The sequence below is a fragment of the Sus scrofa genome, chromosome 9, assembly GCF_000003025.6.
Source record: "Sus scrofa isolate TJ Tabasco breed Duroc chromosome 9, Sscrofa11.1, whole genome shotgun sequence".
NCBI lineage: Eukaryota > Metazoa > Chordata > Mammalia > Artiodactyla > Suidae > Sus > Sus scrofa.
The window spans coordinates 8,341,008-8,367,117 of NC_010451.4; the positions used below are offsets into that span (position 1 = coordinate 8,341,008).

General features: G+C 56.8%; 2 protein-coding genes across 3 annotated transcripts; one reads left to right on the forward strand and one right to left on the reverse strand.

Moving 5' to 3' along the window:
- On the forward strand, positions 1,200–17,610 carry DNAJB13 (DnaJ heat shock protein family (Hsp40) member B13). Of its 2 annotated transcripts, NM_001195121.1 has the most exon segments (8): positions 1,468–1,582; positions 4,650–4,753; positions 5,959–6,120; positions 9,792–9,949; positions 10,826–10,939; positions 12,145–12,258; positions 13,404–13,480; positions 14,083–14,395. In NM_001195121.1, coding segments are annotated over 8 exon segments (951 nt in total). In that variant the 5' UTR covers positions 1,468–1,514; the 3' UTR covers positions 14,237–14,395.
- On the reverse strand, positions 17,552–23,545 carry UCP2 (uncoupling protein 2). The gene is given in 8 exon segments (NM_214289.1): positions 17,552–17,950; positions 18,310–18,490; positions 18,831–18,932; positions 19,011–19,160; positions 19,163–19,204; positions 19,973–20,183; positions 20,549–20,773; positions 23,501–23,545. Coding segments are annotated over 7 exon segments (927 nt in total). The 5' UTR covers positions 20,675–20,773; positions 23,501–23,545; the 3' UTR covers positions 17,552–17,835.

A 26,110-nucleotide genomic window follows, 5' to 3' on the forward strand; every position in this document is an offset into this window, starting at 1 on the left:
GCGGGAAACGATAGTAACTTTCCGAGGAGACGCCAGACCAACGCTGCCTCAGCGGATGGCCAGGGTCGTGTGGATGCTGTGTACCTGTGACCTGATGGGATGCGGGTTCCACTTCATCTCTGTGGTCTTCCTTCCAAACCCCCCAACCCTAGTCTAAGTCCTAAGAAAAACGTCAAACCAACCCAACTGAAAGACCTTCTGCAAGATACCTGACGAGCGCTCCTTAAAGTGTCAAAGTCATCAAAACCAAGGAGAGTCTGAGAAACAGTGGAAGCCAGGAGGAGCCTCAGGAACCAAGTACAGTGCTGCTGTCCTGGATCAGATCTTGGAACTGAAATCACAACAACGACAAAAACTGCTTTAGTTTAAAAACTAGGAAATCTGAATATCAAAGTAGGGAGTTGTGCCATAAATGGTGTCTGGATAGTGGTTACGATTTGTGACAGACACACCACATTCTTACACGGGAGCTGTTAATGATGGGGGGACCCAGGGGCGGGTGTATGGGAACTTCACTGTCTCCACAACGTTTCCGAAAATCTAAAAGCATCCTAAGGTAAAGATGTATTTTTATAAACTAGCCAAGTGTGGAGTTCCTGCTGTGGTGCAGTGGGTTTAGAACCTGACTGCAGTGGCTCAGGTCGCTGAGGAGGCCCAGGCTCGACCTCCAGCCTGGTGCGGTGGGTTAAGGCTCTGGTATTGCTGCAGCTGTGGTGTAGGTCACAGGTGCAGCTCAGATTTGATCCCTGGCCTGGGAACTTCTATATGCTGTGGGTGTGGCCATAACTTTAAAAAGAAACTAGTCAAATGTATTTGTCAGAAAACTGTTTTTGGCTGAGCCCATGGCATGCATAAGTTCCAGGGCCAGGGATTGAACCCACACCACAGCAGTATCAATGCTGGATCCCTAACCTGCTGAGCCACTAGGGTTTTTTTTTTTTTTTTTTTTTTTTTTTTTTTTGAAAACTTTTAATTAAAACTAATTACTACTCTCCTTTAAAACTCTGATTTCTTTTTTCTTTTACTTTTTCTGGTTTTTTTTGTCTTTTGTTTTTTGGGGCCACACCGGCGGCACATGGAGGTTCCCAGGCTAGGGGTTGAGTCAGAGCTGTAGCTGCCGGCCTACACCACAACCACAGCAACTCGGGATCTGAACTGTGTCTGCGACCTACACCACAGCTCATGGCAACGCCAGATCCTTAACCCACTGAGCAAGGCCAGGGGTTGAACCCGTGTCCTCATGGATGCTAGTTGGGTTCATTAACCACAGAGCCACGACAGGAACTCCAGAAACTCTGATTTGTGAGTTGTGACCCTTCTCAAGCTCACAGAATCAGTCCCAGTTCTCAATCCTTTCATGCTCTTTTCTGTGAAGCAGAGCTGAGAAGGCAGTTTTCTTAGGAAGGACTACAACTCCCAGAGTGCCCCTGTGCGGTTGTCAGGAGCAACCAAGGAATGCAGACTAACAGACCTGCTGGAGTCAGGACTATCCACCCACTGACACCCAGCCAGCTATGGGCCAGGATTATTACGCTGTGCTCCAGATCACTCGCAATTCAGAGGATGCCCAGATCAAGAACGCGTAAGTTGGGATGGGAGTGAGAGTTTTGGGTTCTGCTGGGGCAGGCCCCGCCCTCGTCTCTTCCAAACCGAGCTTTCCTGCACAGCTTAGGGCAGTTAAGTTACACTTGGTTTCTTTTCTTGCTCCTTACACCCGTCTCTTGCTAGGTCAGGGCTCCCAGTCCACCATCCTTCACCCATTTCACCCCATCTGCTCTCCTGCATGCCTCCGTTTTCCTAGCAATAACATTGGAACAAAGGCGATTTTGTCTTTAATGTTCTGGAGACCCAAAGGAATGTGAAAGGGAGAGTGACCTAGCCAAACGGACGTGTTACAAGTTTTATTCTGGCTGTCACATGGGGTTTTGGCATTGAATAAATTACATCTCTGAATAGTTTCATCAAGTCTTGTGGACTTGGAGGTATTTCTAAGAATACGGAGGACAGGAATCAACACGTTTTTCCGAAAAAACTGCTTTTTGACAAGTATTTACCCAGTGCCTATTTAAATGGTTTCAGTATAGTCTCAGCCGCTGAAGAGACAATCGTTGAGTCACACAGAGATGCGGTTTAGTTTTGTTGGTGAATGCAGGTATTGAGTAAGTCACAGCAGGCCTGTTGAGCGTTACAGAAGGGACATGCAGTGTATGCAGAAGCTCTATTGGAAGGAGGGAAGCCCCTTCAGAGGCTGTTGTGATAATCAAGACAAAAGATGAGGCTTGAAGCAGGGCAATGGGCTGGAGAGAGAAGAGAGAGTGGACTTGGCTGTTAATTGGATCCTTGGTGGGTAAGGAAAAAGAATCTAGGACAATTCAGCTAAGGTTGGGTAGTGATAGCACCTACCCTGAATTGTGTGGACGCTGTTCTGAGAACCTTCCCTCGTTGTTGTATTTAATCCTCACCACAGTCCTGAGAGGCAAGTCTCAAGGCAGATTCTATCTATAAGGCCCCCAGGGGCAGAGCCAGGGCCTTCGTGGATGGAGGCAGAGTCGCAGGATAGCAGACCCAGCTCAGTAAAAGGAAGCATTGCCTAAAACTCAGAGTGGTCCCGCTGTGAGATGGGGGGCCTTCAAGGGACAGTGAGTTCGCATCAGTCACTTCCTCACTGCACTTGGTGCTAGGGACCGAGGACAGAGAGACCTGAACACGGCTCCTGGAGGACGTCAGGCCTGTGGGAGAGGCAGGCCTGTCAAATAACTGGAGCACCGCATGTGAAGTACCGGGCTCAAAGGCACTGGGGATGCAGTAAGGGGAGTCTAATACAGAGTGGAGGCTGCAGTCAGGGAAGGCTTCCTGAAGGAGGAGATCCCTGAACTGAATGTGGAAAGATGAATAAATATTTGCCAGGAGGTGATGGAAGGGGCTGAAGAGGGCTGAGCATCCCACATAAAGGGAGGAGAATGTCCAAGGCATGAGCTGCGCAGTGTGTGGAGTTTGGAGCCTGGAAAGAAGGGAGAGCTTCTCGTGGGAGCAGGAGGGAGAACTGTGAGTGAGAAGGGCAGAGAGAGGTGTCCCCATTGTGGCTCAGAACCTGATTAGTATCCATGAGGATTCGAATTCGATCCCTGGCCTCGCCCAGTGGGTTAAGGATCCAGCATTGCCATGAGCTGTGGTGCAGGTCACAGACACGGCCGGGATCTGGTGTTGCTGTGGCTGGGGTGTAGGCCGGCAGCTGTAGCTCTGAACTTCCATATGCCATAGGTGCAGCCCTAAAAAGCAGAAAAAAAGCGAGGGGAGAAGCTGTCGTACCGTGGTGACTGATGGATGTGGGTGAATGTGACGAGGGAGAACTTGGAGATACTCAGCTTTTCAGATTCAGGGTCTGGAGCTTGGGAAGGAGGAGGGTAGGGCCGGGGTATTTATTCCCAGCTTCCTCTGGGATCTGTTCGGGTAGGCTCTGTCCCTGAACTGAAGATCCCAGCTTTTCCCAAGGCCCTGTCCCCCGCCACTCTATCCTGCGGGATTTCAGTCACCGCCCCCTCCCCTCACTGCAGTGGCTCATGGACCGTCAGGGCACCTCGGGGCTCCGAGCCTCATGGGACTGTGCTGTCCCCTGTGGCTCCCCCTCCGCCTCTCACACCTGGGTGCGTGGTCCCTCCTTAAACTCACCAAGAATCCCAGGCTTGTGCCTCTTTCCTCTGGGACCTGATGGTGCAGATCCTCGGATGCTGCCAGTGTGGCGTCACTGAACGCTGGGATTGGGAAGATGCAGAACTGGGGGAAAGAAGGGAGTTCCCATCGTGGCTCAGTGGTTAAAGAATCCAACTAGGAACCATGAGGTTGCAGGTTTGATCCCTAGCCTCGCTCAGTGGGTTAAAGGTCTGGCGTTGCTGTGAGCTGGGATGTAGGCTGGCGGCTACAGCTCCGATGGGCCCCCTAGACTGGGAACCTCCCTATGTCGCGAGTGCGGCCCTAGAAAAGGCAAAAAGACAAAAAACAACAACAAAAACAACTGGGGGAAAGAACGAGCAGAGAAGTGGGAGACAGAGAAGACCTGACCTGCACTGAGGGCCTCTCTTGTAGCCGCCCCCCACCCCCTTTTTTTTTCCATTTTTTACTGATACCTTATTTTTATCTAATCCTCCCATGAAGTCCGTGTGTCCGTTCAGGCATCTAAACAGGATTAGATGCACGAGACGTGCATGGAGGGAGGACCCGGGAGGGTGAAGGGGGAGCAGGCGTGTGCCGGGGCCTCCAGACCACAGCGCAGGTCTGACGCCTGTGAAAGGAGAAGGGGAGGGTGGGTCGTGGCGCGGCTCAGAGCCGAGCTCATCCAGACTTATGGGAAGCCCTCGAGCAGAGGCTGCACGTTGGAGCAGGTCTAGGCCCTGCAGGGCTGGGCCAGCTCTGCTCCCCACCAAGCTTAGACCTCAACGGGGAGCGGCCTCCGCGCAATGGCCGGGGTGCAGCTGCTGGGGCTGTCAGCCAGCTCTGCCCCCGGCACCAGGTTCTCTTCCCGGGGATCTGAGCCGCCACTGTCCTGACGTTTACCTGGATCATCAAAGCGCTTAGAGGCCACCAGGCAGCACACAGCAGAGCCTCTCTGAATCACCATCTGAGCCTCAGGATGTCAACCCTTCCTCCTCCAGGTACCGGAAACTTGCTCTCAAGAACCACCCATTGAGGTCCATCGAGCCATCCTCGGCAGAGACCTTCAGGCAGATCGCAGAGGCCTACGATGTGCTGAGCGACCGTGAGTGGCTGGGGCTGAGCATGGAGGGCGGCTCCTCTGTCCCACTTCTCCTGGAGCCTCTGGGTGGCAGGCGCTCTGAGGGGGCCTCACGGAGAGGATTCCTCCCTGCCCAGCAGCTGAGCGAACTGGGAAAGAAAAGAGGGCGGAGAGCTGCCTTTCTTAGTAGACACGGGAGAGCCCCGGATGAGCTGGCCTGCTCCCCGAGTCTTGGCGGTGCAGGACCTGGGGCAGGCGCCCCCGCCTGTCCCCTGCAGAGACGCTGAGGGAGAGGCCTGCTGCCCAGAGAAGAAGGCTGAGCCCAAGTCTGACATACCCGGTTGTTCCCAGATTACCGAGAAGCCAAATCTTCTCCCTGAGGACGGGGCAGAGAGAGGCCTGTAACTGGGAAATCTTTCCCCCGTGGAAACCACAAGAGTGGGGAAAGTGATTCCCTACCCTTGCCTGGGGCAGTGCCCATGCGGGTTCCCCCAAGGCCTTGTCTGCAGCAGGTTAAGGATCCAGTATTGTTGCTACTGTGGCGTGGGTTCAATCCCTGGCCCAGAAGCTTCCATACGCCATGGACAAGGCAAAAAAAACAACAACAACAACAAAAAAAAACATAAGGTTTCTCCAGCTCCTAGTTTTCAGGACTTGGGACTCTAGGATTTCAAAGCTCTAGAATTTGGAAGCTCTAAAATTCTTATATTCTAAAATCTCAAGGTTCTGGGATTCTCTTTACCCCACATAAAACAGTAGCTACAATAACTGGGTTAAGCCAAATCCTAGGATGACAGCCTGATTCTCATCTGCTGGTTTCATCTCCGGTCCCCACCTCGCCCTCAGCCAAGTTTTAGTTTTTGTCATCTCTCCTCTGGGCTGCAGGGCCGTACGATGAAATTAAACCCCTAAGCTCTAGAGTCACCTTCCAAAGATTCCCAGATGGCAGCCACTTTAGAAATAGGCTTTTTTTGTTTTCAAAAAAGGGATAAAAAGACGGGGGGTGGGCGGGTCTCTTCGGGCACAGTGCGTTAAGGATCTAGCATTGTCACTCTGGTGGCTCTGGTCACTGCTACGGCACCAGTTCAATCCCTGGCTCGGGATCTTCCTGTTTTTGCCCCACGCCTTCTTCTCTGCCCCTCATCCTTCTCCTTCCCAGCCCTCCAGCTCCCCCAGCCCCCAATGCTGGACCCCCCCCAACCCCGCCTCAAGGCGACACATATCCACAGCTGTGAAAAGAGGCATTTATGACAAGTTCGGAGAGGAGGGCCTGAAGGGCGGGATTCCCCTGGAGTTTGGATCGCAGACCCCATGGACGACTGGTTACGTCTTCCACGGCAACCCTGAAAAGGTTTTCCACGAGTTCTTCGGCGGAGACAACCCCTTTAATGGTAAGAGATCCTGCCTGTCCCTTTGCCGTACTTGGAAGGGACACAGCTGTAGAAGGTGCTTTTCTTTGAGTAGTTTCATTTACTTTAAGAAATATATATCGGAGTTCCCATGTGGCTCAGCGGGTTATGTGTCTGACATTGTCATTACAGTGGCTCAGGTTGATGCTGTGGCATGGGTTTAATCCCTGGCCCAGAAACTTCCACATGCCGCAGACCCAGCCAAAAACAAGAAAGAAAAGATATATATATACAGTACATGGTTAAAAAGAGACAAGACACCCCGAAAAAACAATGTGTTGAAAAATGAATTCCACTCCTCCGTTCCTTCTCCAGAAGCAGCCACACTTTGCTAGCCATTTATGTGTGCTTAGGAGCCTATGTTTATTTTTATGTCTTTTATTTTGTTAAGAAAATGGGACCACATTGTACACAGTTTTTTTCCACTTATATCTTAAAGGTTATCTTATTATAATTGTATCAGATCCACTTTACTCATTTTAATGGCTGCATAAGATTTCGTTGTACAAGTGGTAGTCAGATGAGTGCGGGAATGGGTGGGTCCCAGACAAACTGACCAGGAGTCAATTTCCAAGGCTCAGACTCATCCTGCAAGAACACGTCTCCTTCAGATATGGCTCCAGTTAAGCATCTCCTAGAGTCTAGACTTCGGTTGCCTGGCTCCCCCACCCTCTCACCCTGGCTCCCACAGCCTGTCTGCATTTCAAAGAGCTCCTCTTTCTCTTCTCCGTGTGAACATGACGTGGGCTGCAGCCCGCTGCCTCCCCCCCCCAGAGGCCCCTCCCACTGTGCACTGCCTTCACCTGTCCGCCAGAGGAAGCTGAGTTTGTAAACGTCAGGTGAGACTGGAAAAAGCAAAGGACTTGGAGTTGGGGCAGGTTTCAAATCCATGTGCCACCACTTATGAGCCACGTGATTCTGGGCAACTCTCTTCACTCTCTGAAACCTCGGCTTCCTCATTGTTAAAGAGCCCGTTCCTCACAGGTTCTTCTCAAATGGGATAATGTGTATGAAAATGGGCTTTCTGGTCAGAAAAAATGCCGTAGAAGGGGCCTGTCTCTCCTAGGAACAGGTGCATGGAGAAGAGACTGTTCACAGGAGCAAAACCAGAGCATACAGGGGTTTTGCTCGTTAGGGAAGGTCAAGGTCATGGTTTGGGGGTCCCTCAGGCAGTGCTTCGGCCTAGGGGTTCTTGTGCCCCGTCTCCCTGCTGAGTCAAGGGGCTGGGCTTCCTGTGCTCTGGCTTTTGGGGTGTCTGAGACCCGCCACACCATAGGTGCTGGGTGAACAAATGAATCCAGCTGTGCAAGAGGGGACCAGGTCATTCACAGGCCTCTGGGTGACGCATCACATCACATCAGAGGGTGACATGGCCTTGCCTTCCCTCGCCTACGGTCACTACCGTGTTCTAGCCTCTGACGTTCTCTCCTTGGCACTAGGGACCCCTGACCTGCGGTCTGTGAGGGGCCTCACATCCAGCATTAAGCCTAATGGTTAAGGGCGTGGTTTCTGTAGTCAGATCCTCCCGGGTCCAGACCCCGGCTCTCCACCTTACTAGTTGTGGACTGTGTTTTATTTGACCTCTCTGGGCTGACCAAATAATAGTCCAAAGGGCTAAAAAGGGCACCTGACGCCAGCAAGCTCTCAGCTGTAGTTCCTTATCGTCTTGTTATCTGACCCGAACCTGGAAGGCGGGTCAGGTGTGTTGCTCCTTCCCACAGACGAGAGACTGGAGCCGGGACACCTGCACTGCCGGGGAAGGGCACAGGCTCTCTGTGTGAGGATGGAGGTGGGGCTGCCAAAGGTGTTTTGGCTGTAGGGCTGGGCAGGAGCAGAAGGAATCGAGGCAGGAGTTTGCGGACATGGTGGTGGCCTCGCCACCATCTCAGCCACTGACTTCATAGAAACTCGAGTCTGAGGTCTCTCGTCTTGGGCTGGGCTGGGGCGGAGCCTGGGGAAGGGCTGGGAGGTCTGGCCTTGCTCCAGCCCCCTCCGCGAAAGTAATAGCACCTCCAGGCCCTGCCACCAGAGGGCACTGCTCTCTCTCCTGGGGAGCACTTCCCTGGAGCTGAGGGCGGAGGGAGACTGCGAAGTGAGGATGAAGGGCGGCCAAAGTCGGGCCGAGGCAGGGAGAGCGGCAAGGGGTGGTGACCACCGGGTCTTCAGCTGAGGATGGTACCAAGCCTACCCTCCTGCTGGCAGCACGGCAGGCCAGTAAATCCAGAGACGAGCTGTTGGAGCAAAGGATAGTAACTCTATTCAAGAAGCCAAGAAGACGGTTCCCAAAGGACCGTATATATATATTTTTTGCTTCTCAGGGCCTCACCCGCGGCATATGGAGGTTTCCAGGCTAGGGGTCTAATCGGAGCTACAGCTGCTGGCCTACACCACAGCCACAGGAACTCGGGCTCCAAGCTGTGTCTGCCACCAACACCAGATCCTTGACCCACTGAGCGAGGCCAGGGATCAAACCTTCAGCCTCATGGTTCCTAGTCAGATTTGTTTCCACTGAGCCGCGATGGGAACTCCGCAAAGGACCATCTTATCTGAGAATTCAGACTTCTTTTATACTAAAAGGAGAGGGAGTGGGTGTTCTCCTGGGTCTCAGCAGGTTAAGGATCCGGTGTTGTCACTGCAGCTGCTCAGGTTGCTGCTATGGCAGTGGTGGGTTCTATCCCTGGCCTGGGAACTTCCACATGCTGCGGGCATGGCCAAAAATTAAAATTTTTTTTTTGCTTTTTTTGCTTTTTTAGGGCTGCGCCTGTGGCATATGGAAGTTTCCAGGCTAGGGGTCAAATTGGAGCTGTAACTGCTGGCCTACGCCGCAGCCATAGCAATGCAGAATCCGAGCCAAGTCTGTGACCTATACCACAGCTCATGGCAATGCTGGATCCTTAACCCACTAAGTGAGGCCAGGGATCACACCCACATCTTCATGGATACTAGTCAGATTTGTTTCTGCTGTGCCACAACGGGAACTCCCAATTTTTTTTTTTTTTTTTTTTTTTTTTGTCTTTTCTAGGGCCATACCCATGGCATATTGAGGTTCCCAGGCTAGGGGTCCCATCAGAACTATAGCCGCTGTTCTACACCACAGCCACAGCCATGCCAGATATGAGCTGCTTCTGCGACCACAGCCCACAGCAACGCCGGATCCTTAAGCCACTGAGCAAGGCCAGGGATCAAACCCGCAACCTCATGGTTCCTAGTCAGATTCCTAGTCAGATTCGTTAACAATGGGAACTCGTAAAATTTTTTAAAAATTGAAGGAGAGGGAGTCAAACATTTCCTGGTTCCAGTCTGCCTCCAGAGGGATGTGGTAATTTCTTCTTGCCTGCAACCATTCCCAGGTGGGCCTGGTGGGGATGCTTCCTGTGAGCTAAACCAAGGTATTTTAGCTGATGCAGAATACCTGGGAGGCAGGGTTCCCAGAGATGGGCCATTATGTATAATTTACGCTTATAGGCAACATCCCTTTAGTGCTTAACTTGTAATTATGAGGACAGCTCCTCGGACAAACGGGCTGGAGCCTGTGAGGCGGGAACGGGAGGCTGGGTATTACACTCGGGGACTGAAACGGTGCGGGATTGTCCGTGAACATGAGTTTCTGGACACAGTTTCTCTTACTCCGTGCGTCTCCCCACCTTCTGCAGAGTTTTTTGATGCAGAAGGAAATGAGGTGGATCTTAACTTTGGGGGGCTCCGGGGCCGCGGGGTCAAGAAACAGGACCCCCCCATCGAGCGAGACCTCTACTTGTCTCTGGAGGACTTGTTCTTCGGCTGCACCAAGAAAATTAAGATCTCCCGAAGGGTGAGTACCGCGAGCCTCCTCCTAACCGCTCTGACCCGAACCGGAGACCTCGGGTATGGCCTCTCTCGGGATCATGGCATCTTAGATTTGGGGACCTAGGATGGTGGAATTCTAAAATCTGACCTTTGGAAGGGACAGTCGGGGGTATTAGCTGGGGTTCTTTCTGAGTTCAGGAGTCCCCCTGCATGCCCCCAACTTCTCAGTTCAGCCCCATCCCTGAGGAAACTGGGAGTCTCCTGTGATTTCTGCCTTCTGGGCGTTACCAGCCCATACCCTGTGGGTTCCTGGGTGTGTGCCTCCTGAGTAAGAAGGTGCCCTGTGGGCATGGGAGGGGGAGGCTGGGGGACAGTCCCTAAGGGGACTTGGAGAAGACCCTCAATGCCTCAGGGTCCAGCCCTGTGCTAGCCCCGTGCCATGGTCCACATGAGCACGGCCCCCTCCAACCTTTGCCCGGCAAAGGAGATGCCAGTTGTAGCCATGCCTTGCACAGATGGCCCCCATGTGGGCCTGTGATTGGGGGGTGGGTGACAGGTGACATACAGAGGAGTGCTGTGGGTGAGGCTCTGTGGTCTTTCTCCCTTGGGAATTAAGAGCCCTGCTGGAGGCTCGGGCAGAAGCCGCGGGGGTGGGAGAGGAGGTGGGTGTGTGTTCCCTGTGTATCTGTCAGTGGCCACAGCCGTGAGTTTCTAGGACTGGAGTGGGTCCTTGGTCAACTCACGGTGACACTTGGCACCTCGGACCCGAGCCCCATGTCATGCCCTGGCCCTCCTGGCCTAAGTTCCTGGTTTCAGTGGAACGGGCGTGGGGTGGCTCTGGCAGCTTCTCCCCATTGCTAGAGGCCACCTGGCAAACCTCCGTCCCGTCGTCTCGCCGCAGGTGCTGAACGAGGACGGGTTCTCCTCTACCATCAAGGACAAGATCCTCACCATTGACGTGAAGCCTGGGTGGAGGCAGGGCACCCGAATCACCTTTGAGAAGGAAGGGGACCAGGTGAGGGGAGGGCTGCTCCCTGGGGCCAGTCCCCCGGGTCCGCGTGGTGGGAGGACCGAGGCGGGAGGAGGCAGTGCGTGTTCTTGGTCCGGCAGGGAGGCCGGTCTGCAGAGTGGGCGAGCCGACCCCTCATGTCCCTCCCGAGGGACTGAGCCTCACAGGACATCCCCCAGGACCGAGTGGGCAACCGAGGCCCAGAGAAGGCAGGGACCTGCCCAGGGCACGGGCACCAGAGCAGGAAGGAGAAGCGAGTCCTAACACCAGTGTTCCCCCTGATTTTCTTTAGCGCTTCTCTGAGTCAGGCCCACCTCTAGGAGCTACGCAGAAACCGTTTGTTCACAAGGTTTTTTCTTTGGGCCCCCACGGCCTATGGAGCTCCCGGGCCAGGGATCAGGTCCCAGCTGCAGCTGTGGCCTACGCCGCCCCTGCAACAATGCTGGATCCGTTAATCCACAGTACCAGGCTGGGATGGAACTTGCATCCCGGTGCTGCAGAGATGCTGCTGATCCCATTGCACCACAGCGGGAACTCCAATGATAATTTTAAATTAAATGCTTATTTAGATGAAAATACAGAGTGATTGTCCAAGGCATGCTGAGTCCTCAAGTTGAGAAGAGGCAGTGATGCTATCCTTATTGCCAAGAGAGATGAATTCCTTTGCCATACTTCTTGCTCCCTTTTTTGCCCAGTAACACCTGCTTCCAAAAAACCCACTTCAAGATCCAGCTGCCAGGCTCTGGCTCTGGGCAGCCTTCCCTGTCCCCCCACCTTGGGACAGCGCCTCTCTGATCGGTCTTGAGCCTGCTGAGGATTCGCTACGTGTCCGTTTCCCCACCAGACTGGAAGCTCTTGGGGGTGGGGGCCAGTCGGCTCTCAACCCCCAGGGCCCAGGAGAGCCCTGCGGGGCTCTGGGGCTCAGTGCAGCCTGGCGGGACAGACCGGCAGGCAGTTCTGCCCCGAGCCCAGCGTTCCTCTCATGGTCTGAGGACGCCTCTGTCCCCGCACCCCGGCTGCAGGGGACGGGGAGCCGGATTGATCGGCGTAGGCTTTTCAGAGGAGGGACTGTGAGACCAAACTGGAAAGACCCTCCAGAAAACATGGTCTCATCTTCTCATGGTTCAGATGAAGACATGCAGACAGTAGAGGCAGGCCCTCGGCCAAGGTCGCACTGTTAACCCCTGTCTCGCCTTGGCCTCCTCACCCAGGGTCCCAACATCATCCCCGCCGACATCATCTTCATCGTCAAGGAGAAACTACACCCTCGCTTCCGCAGGGAGAATGACGACCTGTTTTTCGTGAACGCCATCCCCTTGGGCAAGGTGAGTGGGCGGAGCTGGGGGGGCCAGAGGCGGGCCGTCTGTTCAAGCCCGGGAGGCCCCCGGGGAAGTGGGCCTGCGCTCCCCTGGTACCTGGTGCCGGCCTTCAGACCATGGTAAGGGCCACACCAAGTCTTGGCGGCTGTGTCACTCCTGAGTGTCCCTGGCCCCCACGCCCTCACAACCCGGGCACGAAACGGCACCGCCTGCGGTTAGGCACTGAGTCCTCTCGCTTCCTCCTCCAGATGGCCCTCCCTCCGGGCCAGTTCTGTTCCCCCCACCATCGGGGCTCTGCGTGGCTTCCCGCCTTCCTTCTCACGTCCTCCAGGCACGTCCCCAGGGTCTTTCCACAAACTCATCTTTTAATCTGACCTGGCCACACTCTTGTCTAAACACCTTGGCGTGGCCTTCAAGGCCCTCCGCCTTCTGGCCCCTGCTGAGCTCAGCCCCTGCTCTCCAGCCACTGCCACTCAGGCCCCCTCAGCCTGGTGCGCTTTTCACACCTCCGTTCCGCTGTCTCCGCCGGGCCTCTGCCTGAGCACTGTCGCCCCTGCTTGTCTAACTGGCAGCTTATCCTCACCCTTTATCAACTGTGGCCACCACTGTGTGTGGCCCTCCTGCCCGACCCTGGAAGGTTTGGGAGGCGCCCCCCCAACCCCGACCCCTTTCCTTCCCTGTATCATAAAATGTATCCACATGAGTCTTACTAGCAGATCGAACTAAGGGCAGGCAGTTGCCCGGCTCACTTACTTGTTGGTATTTGAACATCCTTTTGTCTCCTTGTGGCCCCGCTCAGGGCCTGGCACTGAATAGTCTCATAAAGAATGGACACAGGGGAGTTCCCGTCATGGTGCAGTGGAAACCAATCCGACTAGGAACCATGAGGTTGGCGGGTTCCATCCCTCGCCTCGCTCAGCGGGTTGAGGATCTGGCATTGCCGTGAGCTGTGGTGTAGGTCCAGACATGGCTCGGATCCAGCGTTGCTGTGGCTGCGGTGTAGACTGGCAGCTGTAGCTCCGATTCCACCCCGGCCTGGGAACCTCCATAGGCCGCAGGTGCGGCCTTAAAAACAAACAAAACAAAAAGCAAAACAAAAGATGGACACAGGGACCTTCCTCACTCCCACCTCTGGCCCCCATGTCCTCTAGGCTCTGACCTGCTGCACCGTGGAGGTCAAGACCCTAGATGACCGTCTGCTCAACATCCCCATCAATGACATAGTCCAGTGAGTCCGTCTGCGTGGGCCCCATCAGGCAGGAGGGCTGCCTGGCCCTGAGAGGGTGTGTCAGACGGGCCAGCCTAATATAGTTGTTCAAGTTGCACACAGCACAAGGGGGTGAGAGAGGCTGAAGTCCAGCGGCGACTCTGGCCAAGCTGTGGGCTACAGTTACCTGGCCAATGGAGTGCCTTCTTCTGTCCAGAGGCCCCCAGGGGCGAGCAGTCCTTCCGCCTTCATCCTCAAGAACGTCCAGAGTTCTGAGTTGCTTCCACTAAGCCCTTTCCCAAGCAAGGCGCTGTGCGTGGGACGCGTGCTCAGCAGCCCCACGCTCCCCTCCCCAGCCCAGGGCCTGCTCACTTTCCTTCCCTCCTTGTCCTGTATCCCATTGGAAATGAGATTCCTGGAGTCCCCCATCAGAGACTCAGTGCAAATGGGTTTTCAGGGAGCAAGTTGTCTGGAACAAGCCAGTCACCCCTCCCCTCCCCCGAGTTCTGGAAGCCGGGGCCTGCCCCCCAGGCCTGAGGTTACGCGGGCAGGGGTGGATGGGATCTGTCCCAGGGCAGCCCTGGGGCGTCCTCTGAGCCCCTCCTCTCATCCGCCCGTCTCAGCCCCAAGTACTTCAAGAAGGTGCCGGGGGAAGGGATGCCGTTGCCAGAGGAGCCCGCCAGGAAGGGGGACCTCTTCATCTTCTTCGACATCCAGTTCCCCACCCGCCTCACACCCCAGAAGAAGCAGATGCTGCGCCAGGCGCTGCTGACGTAACTCTGGTGGGCTGGGGCTGGAGCGGGGGGACGAGGCGGCGGCTGGGCCTGACCGCGCCCCTGCGCCCCCAGCCCCAGGGTGTCCCACTGCACGGGCCTGAGGTGAGGATGGAATGGCATGGAACCTTTGAACTGACACAATAAAGTTCTCTTTCCTGTCCTCCAGCTCTACCCAGGAGAGCGTGTGCTGGACGGAGAGGGGCCTCACACAGCCCTGACTGTGGGGCAGAGGGGGGCCGGGGCCCACGAAGCTGAAGACCTGGGCCCCTGCCCTGGCTGTGGGCACCTGGCCAGGCCCCCGAGGGCTCAGAGCCCCTGTGCTCCCATCCCGATAGTGGGGCCATGCTGCATGGCCTCTGCGTGTCACCAGCTCTGCTTCTCCTGACACACGACGTCAGGCTCTGGTGTGACGTAGTCACGTTGTACTCAGGAACACAGAAGGACAAAGAGAACGGGGTACTTTTCCCAGGCCACATGGGACTCAGTGGCAAAGCTGTCAGCAGAGCCTTGAAGGCCACGTCCCACCACCTCACGCGCTGCGCTGCGAGGCAGCGCCCAGGACTCAAGCCTGGGAACGGCTTCCGTCCCTGCCGTGCGGCCTCCGCTGCCTTGGCTGTGCGCTAGGTCCTGCGCTGCCTCCAGACAGGGTCCTGGGAGACTGGGCTCTGCCCTCAGCCCTGCCCTGACTCCTCAGAAGGTACCTGTCTTGTTAGTAAGGTGGCACCTATAACCCTCCCCGAGCTTCCTGCCGATGAGAGTGCTTGGCGAGCTCTCTGCCTCGTCACCGGCGTGGCCCGCGGGGCGCCAGACTCCGGGCTGGGCAGGCGGCCTGCAGCCCCTCTGCGCCAGGAGGGCCCCCCACCCCGGAGCCTGGGTCTGGGCTGCGAGACCAAGCTTATGACATCGGGGGGCCACTTTTGAGGAGTGACTTCAGAGGTGCCAGAAGAGGGCCCCACAGGATCCACAGTGCTTGGATTCTACCACTCAAAGCGTCGTCATCTTGGCTTAAGGGGCTTTTCTCAAATGAGGGCTCAGTATCAGCCCTTGAGCAGACCTGCAATGTGGGGCTGGGGACAGTGTGAGCTCCCGGAGTTCCCGTCGTGGCTCGGCGGAAATGAATCTGCCTGCATCCACGAGGACACAGGTTCCATCCCTGGCCTTGCTCAGTGAGTTAAGGATCCAGCATTGCCGTGAGCTGTGGTGTAGGTCACAAATGTGGCTTGGATCCCGAGTTGCTGTGGCTGTGGTGTAGGCTGGCAGCTGTAGCTCCGATTAACCCCCAGCCTGGGAACCTCCATGTGCCGCCAGTGCGGCCCTAAAAAGCAAAAGCAAAGCATGTGAGCTTTGGAGTCTGAGATACTTCTGGGTTCCACCTGTCAGCTGAGCGCCCCTCGCTTCCTCTCTCTGAGCCTGTTTACAACCCCTATCTTGCAGGTCCCGTGGAAACCAGATGAGTGAGGCAGATTCTGCCCTGAGGCAGGACCTGGGTGGAGAGGTGGTAGTAGGTGCCCTGTTCTGAGAGCAGGTTGGGTGAGGCCTGCCCTGTGGGATTCTGGCACCCCAGCTCTCCTCCAGGCCAGGAGGGAGGCAGCTTGTAACCAAGTCCTCATAGGGACTCTCAAGGAAGCCTGGTCTTGGGCCTGAGGGGAGCCCTTAATGAGACTGTTAGCACCTCGGTGCTACCCTGTATGGCAGGTGTGTGATATGCGTTAAGGCCTCCTGGCTCCTGCAGAGGAGCTGGCTCCATCTAGGCCTCCTGGCTCCTACCTGGTTTCCCAGTTCATCGTCTCAGGATCTCGATGAAGTCGGGTGGCCTCACGTCCACGCCAGGGACTGAAACACAAGGCTAGTGAGGGAACCAGCTGCCAGACACACCAAGGGCAGCCCGTTGCCACTCGGTTTCCTCTGGTGCAAACAGTGAAGGGCCTGCCTGCAGAATTAATGTGAGGCTTAAGGTGCATTAGACACATTTACCCCCTGCCACCTGCACCCTGGCTTGGCTGACGGCACCCACCCCTGTCCCTCTTGGGACTGAGAGCCCAGCTGTCCTCCTCCACAGCCCTGACATCCTGGACCCAAGCACCGAATGGCCCAGCCTCCAGCTCAGGCCAGTGGGGAAGCACAGTAGCACCAGATGCCTTCAAAAGGCAGGGCACATTCTCTGGGCCTGGAACCACAGCTGTCCAGCAGGGTTCCTGAAGGACCCAGCACCGGCCCCTGGGGGAGGAGCCTGAGTCCTTGTCCCAGTTGAACTGCTGACTCCCGCATCCTGGCCTGTGGAACCGTCTCAGCCTTCGGCTTCTTCAAACGTCTGCAGAGTGCGCCTGGGTGGCTTCCTTCGAAGGACCCAGCTCTATGAGATGCCCTGGGATTCTGGAACCTCCAAGTCCCCACCCCTTGAAGCAGCAGTAGCCCTGGAAGAGGGAGAGGGAGGCTGACACCCCTAGTTTGTCACTACCTCCCTGGGATCTCTAGCCTGGGGTGAGGGTTAAACTCTGAAGGCGAGATCCCTGGGCTGAGGCCAGATGTTTGTTCTGCAGCTGCCTCTGTGCAATTCTCCTGCCTCCTTGGGGTGTTGGCTGTGCGGGAGGGAAGCAGCCTGACTTGCCCTCACTAGGCCTGGGACTTTGGGAAGGCAGGTTTCCCATTTGTAAAATGGAATAAAATAAGCCCATAGCATCTAAGATTCCCAAGTTCCTCTAAGTCTTCTAAGAAGCACTGGGGATGCAGGGCAAATAGGAACTTTTTTTTTTTTTTTTTTGGCTTTTTAGGCCTGCACCTGCCCAGGCTAGGGGTCGAATCTGAGCTACAGCTGCCAGCCTTCACCACAGCCATAGCAATGGAGGATCCAAGCCGAATCTGCAACCTACACCACAGCTCATGGCAACACTAGATCCCTGACCCACTGAGTTTGGCCGGGGATCGAACCTTCATCCTCATGGATACTAACAGGTACCGCTGAGCCACAGCAGGAACTCCCGGAACACTCATCTTACAGATAAGCGGGGCAGGGGGGAGGGGTGGGGGTTGGAGAGGCAGGTGCTACAGCACCAAGCACCAGTGGTTGAAAGCACCAGTGGGGACAGTAGGGCCACATGCTGACTGCAGGCTGCTCCTTCGCTGGCCCCCTCGGCCCTGGCCTGGTCTGGGAGGACATGTGGACCAGAGGCCCTCCGTGCAGATTGGGCTGCTGAGGGAGATGGGTCACACCTCCCTTTCCAAGGGGCTCCTCCCTGCCCACCAGGTGCCATCACGGTCCTAGGACCACGACCTCTGGTAACAGAGAGAGAGGAGACAGCAACATTGAGCTGGTTTTATGGGTGATGTGCTAACTGGGCTGGGTGGGGCAGGATGAGGAGTTGGGCTAAACTTTTCAAAGGACGGAGGACTTGAGATCCTGGCTGATGCCAGGCTTCCCACAGTGTCAGTTGGGGTCAACTCCATGGGGACAAACCATGAGAGGCAACGGAGAACTGAGGGGTGAGAATGTGGGGACCGGGAAGGGACGTGGTGGGAAAGGGGGCAGCGGGTGATAGAGGGAGGAGGGCAGCGGGGCCAGGAGCCAAAGCCCGAGGCAGTCGGATCGGCAGCAGGAGAGGCTCAAAAGGGAGCCTCCCGGGAAGCGCGGGCAGCCATGAGGGCCCTCTTCAGCTGCTCATAGGTGACAAACATCACCACGTTCCAGGACCCCAATCGGAGAAAGGAGGGCGTGAACCTAGAAGGGAGAAAACACAGGTTCATCTCTCACTCACCCGCCGCCGCCGCCACCGCCGGGCGCTGGCATCCGGTCCAACCCGGATGCCCTGTCCCAAGGGAGGTCAGGAGGGCCCAGGGGATGGAGCTGCGGCTGTGAACAGAGCCCCCTCTGAGTCTGCCCTTGAACACCCAGCAAGTAGGCAGGAAAGCAGCCTTCGGAGGAAGGAGTTAGGAGCAGGAGAAGGCCTGGGTGATACCCGGACCAGGATCAGAGACAGGTGGACACGTGTGGCCACTCGGTTGCAGGGGTGGGCGGTTCTCTGCCCCGGGGGATGGGCACAGGAGATCGGGAACTGGGCGGGCTGGTTGGAAGCTCACCCTTTGTAGAAGGCTCGGGGACCCTCCTTCTGGAGCATGGTGAGGGCACAGTGGCCAGCGCTGCTGTACTGGCCCGGGGCAGAGTTCATGTATCTCGTCTTGACCACGTCCACGGGAGAGGCGATGACGGTGGTGCAGAAGCCCGCCCCGAAGGCGGACGTGAAGTGGCAGGGAAGGTCATCTGCCAGAGAGGAGGCCGCCAGGGAGTCAGGCGGGGTCAGGCGGTCAGGATGCCCCCCTGTCGCTCCAGGACAGACGCGACCCGAGGGTCTGCTTTCAGAGGCACAGGGACTCCAGCTGCACTCTCTCCTGAGGGCCTGAGGGGCACTGCCGATCCAGCCTCACCGCCTCCCTGTGCCAGGGGAAACTCATCCCACGGGGCTTGGGTCCAGTGGAAGAGAAACTCACTCCACAGGCAAAGGGGAAACAGGATGAAAAGACGTGGCCTCCAGGCCCCCGGAGCCCCCACTGGCTCCTGGGCTGAGGGAAGGGGGAGACCCGTACCATCTCCCCTGCCCCACCTGTCATGAGGTCGGCCTTCAGGAGCGTGTCCTTGATGAGGTCATAGGTCACCAGCTCAGCACAGTTGACAATGGCATTACGAGCGACATTGGGTGAGGTCCCTAAGGGAGCAAGGGGGGGTGCCTGGGTGAGGCCAGGGAGTAGGGGAGGAGGAGGAGGGGAGAGAGCTGCGCACACACCTTTCCAGAGGCCCCGCAGCCCCTCCTCTCGGGCGATGGTCTTGTAGGCGTCGACAGTGCTCCGGTACCGCCGGCCTCCGCCGGCCCGGGCCTGCGCTTGGAACCGGACCTTTACCACGTCTGTTGGCTGGGCCACGGCCACAGCCAAGGCCCCGTGGTGCTGCCTGCCAGGAGGCGGCTCCCGATGCCAGCATCTGAGGGAGAACCACAGGTGTCAGCCGGCCGGCTGGCCGGGCTCCCACTCCTTTCCCTCCGCGCCTCACCCCAGCCACCCCGGCCCTGGGACCCCTCGTCTTTCGTCTTTCGCTACCAGGACCCAGCGCAGCCCAGCCCAGAGAACGCTCTGCATCACAAAAACATCGCTGGGAGTGTCTACGACTCGCTGGGCACTGGGACACAGAAGGCGTGGGATGTTTCTTTCCTAAAACATTTTCATTTACTTCATCGGCCCTGAGAAATCTGCATCCTTTCCACTGGACAGACAGGAAAACCAAGGCTCTGAGAGAAGTGGCTTTTCTCGAGGACTGGGACTCATGAGACGGTGCCCATCCCAGGCCTGCTTCCCCTGCCACGCGATCCCGGGCAAAGCCAGCCTTTGGGCCCCAGTTCTGTTTCCATGCGTGTAAAACGGCGGGTGGGCGTGGCCTGCTCGGGAGGTGACGTGGCGAGGGCTGGCCTGGGAGGGTCTCCTGGCTTCTCACTGTGTGACCTTGGCCACGGCCCCTCCCTCCGGGAAGCCTCAGTCTCTTCCTCTAACAAGGGGACGCCACCATCTGCCCCCCAGGATGATGCCCTGCTGGGACCCTGGCACAGCAGGTGTTCCGGAATCATCAGAAGCATCAGGGCCTCTGATCTGAATTCCTCCTAGAGTCCTTGGGGCCTAAAGAACCTGTGCAGCGAAAAGAACTGGGACCAACCCTCACTAAGAGGCCAAGAGGCCTGGTGGCCAGCTCCCCACTCACGCTCTGAGCCCTTGGTGTAGAAATGCTTGACGGAGTCGTAGAGGCCGATGCGGACGGAGGCGAAGCTCATCTGGCGCTGCAGGCCGGCCACCAGCCCGTTGTAGAGGCTGCGGGGGCCCTCGTTGCGCACCATGGTGAGAATGGTGCCCAGCACCCCGCGGTACTGGGCACTGGCCGCGGCCTGCACTGGCCCCCGCCTTTCTCCCTGGATCTGCAAGGCCAAGGCAGGCGGTTGCCCTCCCATCTCCTGCCAGCCTACACTCTTAAGATTTACAGCCCCAGTTCCCGTCATCGTGCAGCGGAAACGAATCCGACTAGGAACCATGAGGTTGCAGGTTCGATCCCTGGCCTCGCTCAGTGGGCTGGGGATCTGGCGTGGCTGTGGCTGTGGGGTAGGCCAGCAACTGTAGCTCCAGTTAGACCCCTAGCCTGGGAACCTCCATATGCTGTGGGTGCGGCCCTATAAAGCCAAAAAAAAAAAAGATTTACAGCCCCACCCACCACCCCAGTGAGGAGTCTGTGACTTAGGGAGCGAGCAGACTAGCCGCCCTCAGAACCCCAGGCTTCATCCCTCACCTGCAGCCGGACTTTAGCCGTGTCCAGGGGAAAGGTGATGAGGTCTGCGATGCAGGCAGCTGTGCCAGCCCCCAGGAACTTCACAGTGGCAGTCGGGGGGACCTCTGTGGCCTTGAATCCAACCATAATGCTGATTTCCTGCTAGCTCTCAGGAGACACAGAGGAACCGCAGAAGGAGACGCCTCCACTCAGCAGCAAGACGAGATAGAGGAACTCTGCCGGAATCTAAGCCAGGGCGAGAGAAGGTCCATCAGCCGCCGAACCGCGAGACCCTCCGTCCCCACTACCCCACCAGGCCCTGCCCAGCAGCATCGCCTCCCCCAGCAAGGGCTCAGAGCAGCCCCTCAAGGGCCAGGCGCAGTGAGCTCCACGGGTTCTCAGCTGGGGCTGGAGACGCAGTTCCTGCTTCTGAGTCCACATTCTGTGAAGAGCTCCCTCCCTTTCACCACAGGGAGTGTCTGGGTCACAGCTCTCCTAGTGCTGCCTCGCCAACAGGCCCGGCCCAGCCCTTTGTCTACTGGATGCAAAGTTCACGGATGCCCGCATTCCTGATTCTGCAAATTGGTCCACAGGGCAGGCAGAAACGGGAGAAGGCTTCAGCTAGATTAAGACCTGACAGCCACACACCCACGGGCCCTGAATTTCTGAAGCAGGAGAGGTTCCGATGGGCCTGGAACTGTGTAGATCTTAGAAGACAATGAACAAGATCAGTTCAGCCCCTTTGATGCAGTCCAGTTGTATCCCCACCAGCCCCTACACAGCTTGGGCTCCCTAGTGCTGGTTCACTGAGGTGCAGGAGACAGTATCTATCCTGGAGGGGGCTTTATGGTCTGGCACGGGGTTGGGCAGGTGATTCAAGCTAGATTTGGTGTTTGTAAAACATACTCTCAAAATGCAAAGTTGGGGAGTTCCCTGGTGGCTTAGCAGTTAAGGACTCTGCATGGTCCCTGCTGTGGCTCAGGTTTGATCCCTGGCTCCGGAATTTCTGCATGCCACGGATGGACGGATGGACGTGGCCAAACAAACAAAAAAAAGGCAGAGAAGAAAAAAAAAAAAAAGGAGTTCCCGTCATGGCGCAGTGGTTAACGAATCCGATTAGGAACCATGAGGGTGCGGGTTCGGTCCCTGCCCTTGCTCAGTGGGTTAACGATCCGGCGTTGCCGTGAGCTGTGGTGTAGGTTGCAGACGCGGCTCGGATCCTGCGTTGCTGTGGCTCTGGCGTAGGCCAGTGGCTACAGCTCCGATTCGACCCCTAGCCTGGGAACCTCCATATGCCGCGAGAGCGGCCCAAAGAAATAGCAAAAAGACAAAAAAAAAAAAAAAAAAAAAAAAGGCAGAGGAGGGAGCAACCAACTCTGGTGAGTAATCAGAAAGAACTTAGGCCGCGAAGGATGCTGAGCAATGCTCAGGGCTGAGAGGAAGTGCAAAGGCACTGCTCTCTCCTCTGGCCCATAAAACTGACCCCTCTCTGCCCAGTGTTCTCTTCTCCCGCATAAGGGCCACGGCTTCAAGAGAGGCGGGGGTGGGGAAGTGCAGGTCACAGCAGCGAAGTGACAAAGGAAACCAAAAGCTCCATTTTGTTCTCAGAACTGCAACGACACCGTCTCCTCCCTGCCCTGGGAGGAAGGAAGCCGAGCGCGCACCCCAGTGGGGAAGACGACCTGCTTCTTGGCCCCGAGTTTACTTCTTTGCCAGCGCGGGCGGGGCGGCTCTGAGCCCTGCCTGACTGGCTGCCCCTGTTGCGGGGCCAGGAGAAAGAGCCAGAGAATGATGAGCGGAGAGTCAGCTGCGAAAACGGACCCAGGGAAACAGAGCGCACGGGGCTGCTTCCTCCTGCGCTTCTCACCCTGGGTGGCCGGGACCCAGAGGCTACTCCCCACTCAGCTGCTGCCTTTCTTCCTGTTTCCCTGGAGCTTGGCGCACATGAGGCTCAGTGAAGGCTGGCACTTAGGTGGCAGAAGGGGTTGTGACGGTGTTCCAGAATCCCCCGTTTCCTTGCCCTGACATCCCCCTAACCCAGGGGTGCTCACACCTTTTGTCGCCCTCTGCCTGGCATCCTTACTCCTCAGAGCAGCCCTGTGAGGGGCTGCTCCTGCTTCCACTTTACGGGTGAAGGAACTTCCTAAGCCCTGTCTGCAGGCGCCAAAGCCCATGCTATCTGCTTTGCCCTGGTGCCCACTCCTTTCTTTCCTGCTGTTTTCTTAGCCCCAGGCACAGGCAGGGCCTTTCAGGAGCAAGGCCAACACCCAAGTCCTCTCGTGACAATGTGACAGTCCTGAGAAGGTTCAGGCAGATGGCATCCCTTCTCTGGGCATCAGAGACATGACGAATGAGTTAATCATTTCCTGACCTTGATCTGGGTTGCAGAGTTGGGAGGGCCAGAGATAAATAAGACCTAGCCCCCCGCTCACCTCAGAGACAAGTGCACAGAGGCTTAAGTTGCCATTTTGTATGTTGCCTTGCGTTTGCCCAAGTCAGGTCCTTAAGAGCCGTGGGTACAGAGGCAAAGGGGCCTGTGCTAAAGACTAGTAAGAAGATGAAATTAAACTCAGGCCTAACCAGAAAGTTAATCATATGTGACAGTCCCTGGCAATTAACTGCTTTCAAGTCCAAAAACGTACAGCTGATCACCAATCTCAGTCTCGGGGCCAGTCAGCCTGAGTCAGCAACATGAGTTAGAACAAGAGGTTCCTGGCCTGGCTCTGCTGAGACTCCCAGGGTGGCCACCTGGGCCTCAATCTCCTCCTCTGGGGATTACCATCCTTGGCTTGTGGGGGGGGGGGGGGGCTGAGGGCCAGAATGAGACCACGGATATACAGAAGTGCTTCGCGAACTCTTAAGAGGGACTTTACTGGGGCGGTGCTGCTGGTTGTTTTGTTAACGTCCTGCCACCCCACCCCTAGACCACAGGGCAGAGGCAGCAAAGACTCCGCAGTTAGACTGGGCTCTTACCTGGCTTCGTCAGGTCTCACACTGAGGCCTTCAAGATCAAGCTTCTCTAAAGGCCTCCCATTCCTCAAAGCTGCCAGTGGCTATCATGGCCCCATCCCTTGGGTTTTCCATAGAAGATGGCTGGGAGACGAAACACGTAATGGTCATACTATGTGTCCTGTGGGTGAGGACAAAGGAGCGTTTAGAAAAGGAAATGCGCCTTTAACGACCACAGCCCAGCAAGGAAAGGGCCACGGGGCCCAAGGCACACATGCCCCCTCAGTCCTTGCCTGGGGGTGAGAGGGCAGGGAACAGAGTCTGTTTCCCACAGGGCAGCTGAGGGGGATGATTCCAGAGCCCTCCCGCTCCTGCTGCTCCCTCGGTATCACACCCTGCTTTAGTGGGACTCTGTACTCTGTACTCTGCAGAAGCATCGCCCAGCACAGTCAGCAGGCTCTGGGGATCTGAGTGCTGGAGGGGGTCGCGATGGGGCGGAGACAGACGGAATCAACGAGGGCCCAGATCGGGTCTGCGAGGAGGTTAGAGGGGCCGCATCAAGCAGCTCAGTCTCCTGCAGGCAGACAACTGCCCCAGGAATGGCCCGGAGCCGCCTGGGGTGGGAGAGGTCATTCTGGTCATTGCTGAAGGCCCCTCACCCCGGCCGAGGAGAAGCAGTGTTAGGGTGAAGGCTTAAATGACAGCCATTTGAACGCGAGCGGTAAAGAAGAAAAGACAGCAAAAGGGTGAAAGAGAGAAAGAAACAAGACCGAGAAATAAAATACAAAAGAGGAGACGAGGAGGGAAATTAAACGAGGCGCGCGGTCCCCGCGGGCGGGCGGGTAGCGGGCGTGGGGCAGGTGGAGCGGGCGCAAGGCCGGGGCGGGCCGGAGCCGGGCTCACCGGGCCGCAGGGAGAACTCAGGAGAACCGGCAGCTGTCTGTCGTCGGGCAGAGGGCGAGTCCAGGGAGCGCCCTCGATCCGAAGCGGAGAGAAGACGATCCGAAGGCGTGGCGGGCCGGGGCTTGCGGAGAGACCTGCAGCAGCCGCCGCGCGACCTAGACGCCTGGGCAGGGCCTGGGCGGGGCCTGCGGGCTCCGGGGGCGGGGGCGCGACCCGCGAGCCACCGCCTTTCCGCAGAGACCGCCCCGCCCGGGGTTCTCTCCGCGACACCCCCCCTCCACGCCCACTTCCGGGAGCCGATCCCCCGCTCCCCAACCTTGGTTCCCCTGTAGGGTCATCTCCTAGCTCCGCCACCCTCATTGTCGCCCGGAAAGAAGCAGAGGCTGCCCAGGGCCACATACGCCCCCGGCCCCTTGCCAGGGTTCTTTCTAGCAGCGCCCTGAGGCTCAGGTGCAAGAGCACCCACTCCTTCCACGGGCTCAGCCCGCGACCCCCAACTCCACGACCGCAACTTGACGAACCGCAGGCTTTCTCCCCTGGCGCCAGCGGGCTCCCGCGGGGCCCGGCGTCGCTGGCAATTGGTTCAAGTCGCCCCGTGGCGGGAGGAAGGAGCCAATCTAGGCTGTAGCAGCAGGTGGCCGGCAACCGCCAAAGGCAGTTATGCGCAGCCGGGCTTCCCGCCGCCTCCTGGCCCAGTTCAGGGCCCCCAGGCGACTTCCGGCCGGGTTGGGGAGGGGGCGCCAAGCGTGACGCTCCCCCTCCCCCCACTTACAGGGAACCTGCGGGGTCGGGGGTGGGGGCACGCTGGCAGGGAGAAGGCCTGGACCTGCTGCATGCTTAAGCCCCGGCCTGAGAAAGGGCCAGTGGGAGATGTGCCGACCCGGTTTGGTCTCAGGTAGCTGAGGGGTCTTATAGGGGTTCAGATATGTAAACAGCCGGTAATTGTGTCCAATGGCTGCACAAGCGCGTGCGTGTGGAACATAGACTGTTGAGTAATAGTCTCTGTTGGCCCTCAGACGCTGGGCCCCTACGTTTGTGTACCTTCCATCTGGACTCAGTTCTTTTGATGTGCCCTGTCACTATCAGGCCAGGATCCTGAATCCCCGCGGAGCGCGCACCTTTGGGGGTGGCTGCAGTGGCTGACGGCTTGCTGGCCGAAGCATTCTTTGTTTACTGTTACGGCAGGTGACATTCTTTGGAATGAATGAATGAATCACAGAGATTAGACGTTTTCATGTGAATATGTATGTTAGTAGGGTTCTCCAGAGCAACACAACCAACAGGATGTGTGTGTGTGTATAAAGAGGGATTTTTTTAAATTGACTATAGTGGATTTGCACTTGATCTTAGCCAAAAGGCTGAGAAGCTGTCATAGCTGATTTATAATGCCGTGTTATTTTCAGGTTACAGCGCAGTGTGTCAGTTTTATATATTTTTTCAGATTCTTTTCCCTTAGGGGTTATTATACAATATCGAGTGTAATTCTCTGTGCCGTACAGTAGGTCCTTGTTGGTTATTTATTTGATGTAGTGTGGTGTATGTGGATCTCAACCTCTTAATTTATTCCTCCACCCTTCCCTTCTGGTAGTCATAAGTTTGTGTTCTCTGTCTGTGAGTCTAGAGAGATTTTTTTTTTTGACCCACCTGCGGCATAAAGAAATTCCTGGGCCAGGGATCCAATCTGAGCTGCCTGTGCCACAAGCTGCAGCATTGCTGGATCCTTAATGCACT